The sequence below is a fragment of the Eimeria acervulina genome, genomic scaffold (genome assembly GCF_000499425.1).
Source record: "Eimeria acervulina Houghton genomic scaffold, Eah_scaff3323, whole genome shotgun sequence".
Lineage (NCBI taxonomy): Eukaryota > Apicomplexa > Conoidasida > Eucoccidiorida > Eimeriidae > Eimeria > Eimeria acervulina.
Window position 1 is genome coordinate 535 of NW_013547482.1, and position 1678 is coordinate 2212.

Sequence of the window (1678 nt, forward strand, 5' to 3'; positions counted from 1 at the left end):
TTACTTGAACGAAACATGAACAAAGCGCCGCAAACAGGGGAAAAGGAGGGTTTGGAGCTGGGCAGTGCTCACGCAGAGTGGCTAACGTGTCATGAATAAGGTCAGTCTTTGAGGAGCGAAAAGATATCTCTATGGTCCGCCAGAGGAACGGCTGACACGACTACAATTACGACAGGCCACATGCTAACGCCAATACCCATTGTGCAGCTTGATTTGTGCAGCTTGATTTTACGTCGCGGGTATCTCATGCGGCCCTATGGTGCCAAGCAGCCCACTATCTGCACGTCGCATCATGATAGCCAGTTCCATGCCTGCAAATGTACACAGCCTGCTGAATAAAATAAATTCGGAAGATACCTTTTTGATAACCTGTGCATTCTGCGTTCGCATGGAACAACTTTCAAACGCACGGATTCGAGCTGCCGGGCCCTTTGACAATATTAGAAGTTTGTGATGCCTCGTGCGGTAAGACTCCACCATCGTGAACCCGTCCTGCACACCACTGTCCTTGGAAGGGCATATATGAACATGCATCCAACTTGAGTCAATAGAGAAAACGTGATAAAAGGGTTGGGGGCGGACGCCCAAGGAGGAAAAGCACTAACATGCCTCTCGTGCTACTCTCGAGTATTCAAATGGTTTGTGAAAGTAGAAACTAATACTGAGGTTTAAATGGTGCTGAAGCATGTGACGCACACTCTGCAAGTGTGCTTGAGGAACACTGATCACTGCTATGCTTACAGCTGGCCATTAGCCAACGACAAGAGAAGATGAGCACTATCTGCATCTCGCAAGGGCAAATCCCGCTCCAGTGGTATTCCCGTAATCCCGCTCCAGTGGCATGAACGTTCTCCAGTGAGCGCAGCTCCAGAGTCATGGCCTCGAGCTGCCGGAACATTTTAAGCAAATTAAAACTTTTCCAAACCCGTGGGCATCTGGCCCGTCGCTGTGCAACACTATTGCCTGGACCGTTTTGCTGTTAAGCGAAGGCCTTGGATCACGGAAAAATTCCAACACATATTTTGCGGGCGGTTGTACAGCAGCGCCGAGCAAGCAGAAGGGCATGCAACTCTGTTGCTACTCACTAGCAAAGCCCAAGACGCTTACGAATCATACTTCCTCGCCTGGAATAGCTGATGTAAAAATACCCAAAATGTCTTCCCGGAGCAACTAAACGGCTTTCCTAATTTTAAGTGTTATCCAGTGCAAAGGACCCACACGCTACAGAAACAGCAGTCACCAACAATCCGGTAAACTTGCCAACGCAACGCTCAGAGACTATGGTGCTTGAAAAGCAAACCAAATGGAGCATCTTGTTTAAACACTGCTAAGCTTGCGCTGCATAATGGATGCGCAAACATTGTCATCTGCAGTCCTACCAACGGCGACATGCCCATGCCGCGAGGTTTTAGGTTTGCCGTGCAGATTGGCTAACACCTGGAAATCAAAAGATGGAAAGGCATGCTCCTGATAATGCAGGGGAGGGAACGATTGGTGCGCGTTTACCCAGAGCCTAATTACAGTACAAAGCAAAACCGCGGTCGACTCTTGTGAGTTAAAGACACTCCTTGGCTGCACAAAACGACGAAACAGGAGCATGCGCAATCCATTTAAAAAATTTCAAAAACACGTTAAAGCGCGAGATGTCTGTTGAGCAGGATCCCAGTTGTCTGCGACG

General features: G+C 48.6%; 1 protein-coding gene across 1 annotated transcript; it reads right to left on the reverse strand.

Moving 5' to 3' along the window:
- Nucleotides 1-228: 228 nt before the first annotated feature.
- On the reverse strand, nucleotides 229-898 carry EAH_00068500 (hypothetical protein; the record flags this gene model as incomplete). Its single annotated transcript, XM_013392242.1, has 2 exons — nucleotides 229-311; nucleotides 742-898. 2 exons carry the CDS (start codon nucleotides 896-898, stop codon nucleotides 229-231), a joined length of 240 nt encoding a protein of 79 aa, XP_013247696.1.
- Between the last annotated feature and the right edge of the window lie 780 nt (nucleotides 899-1678).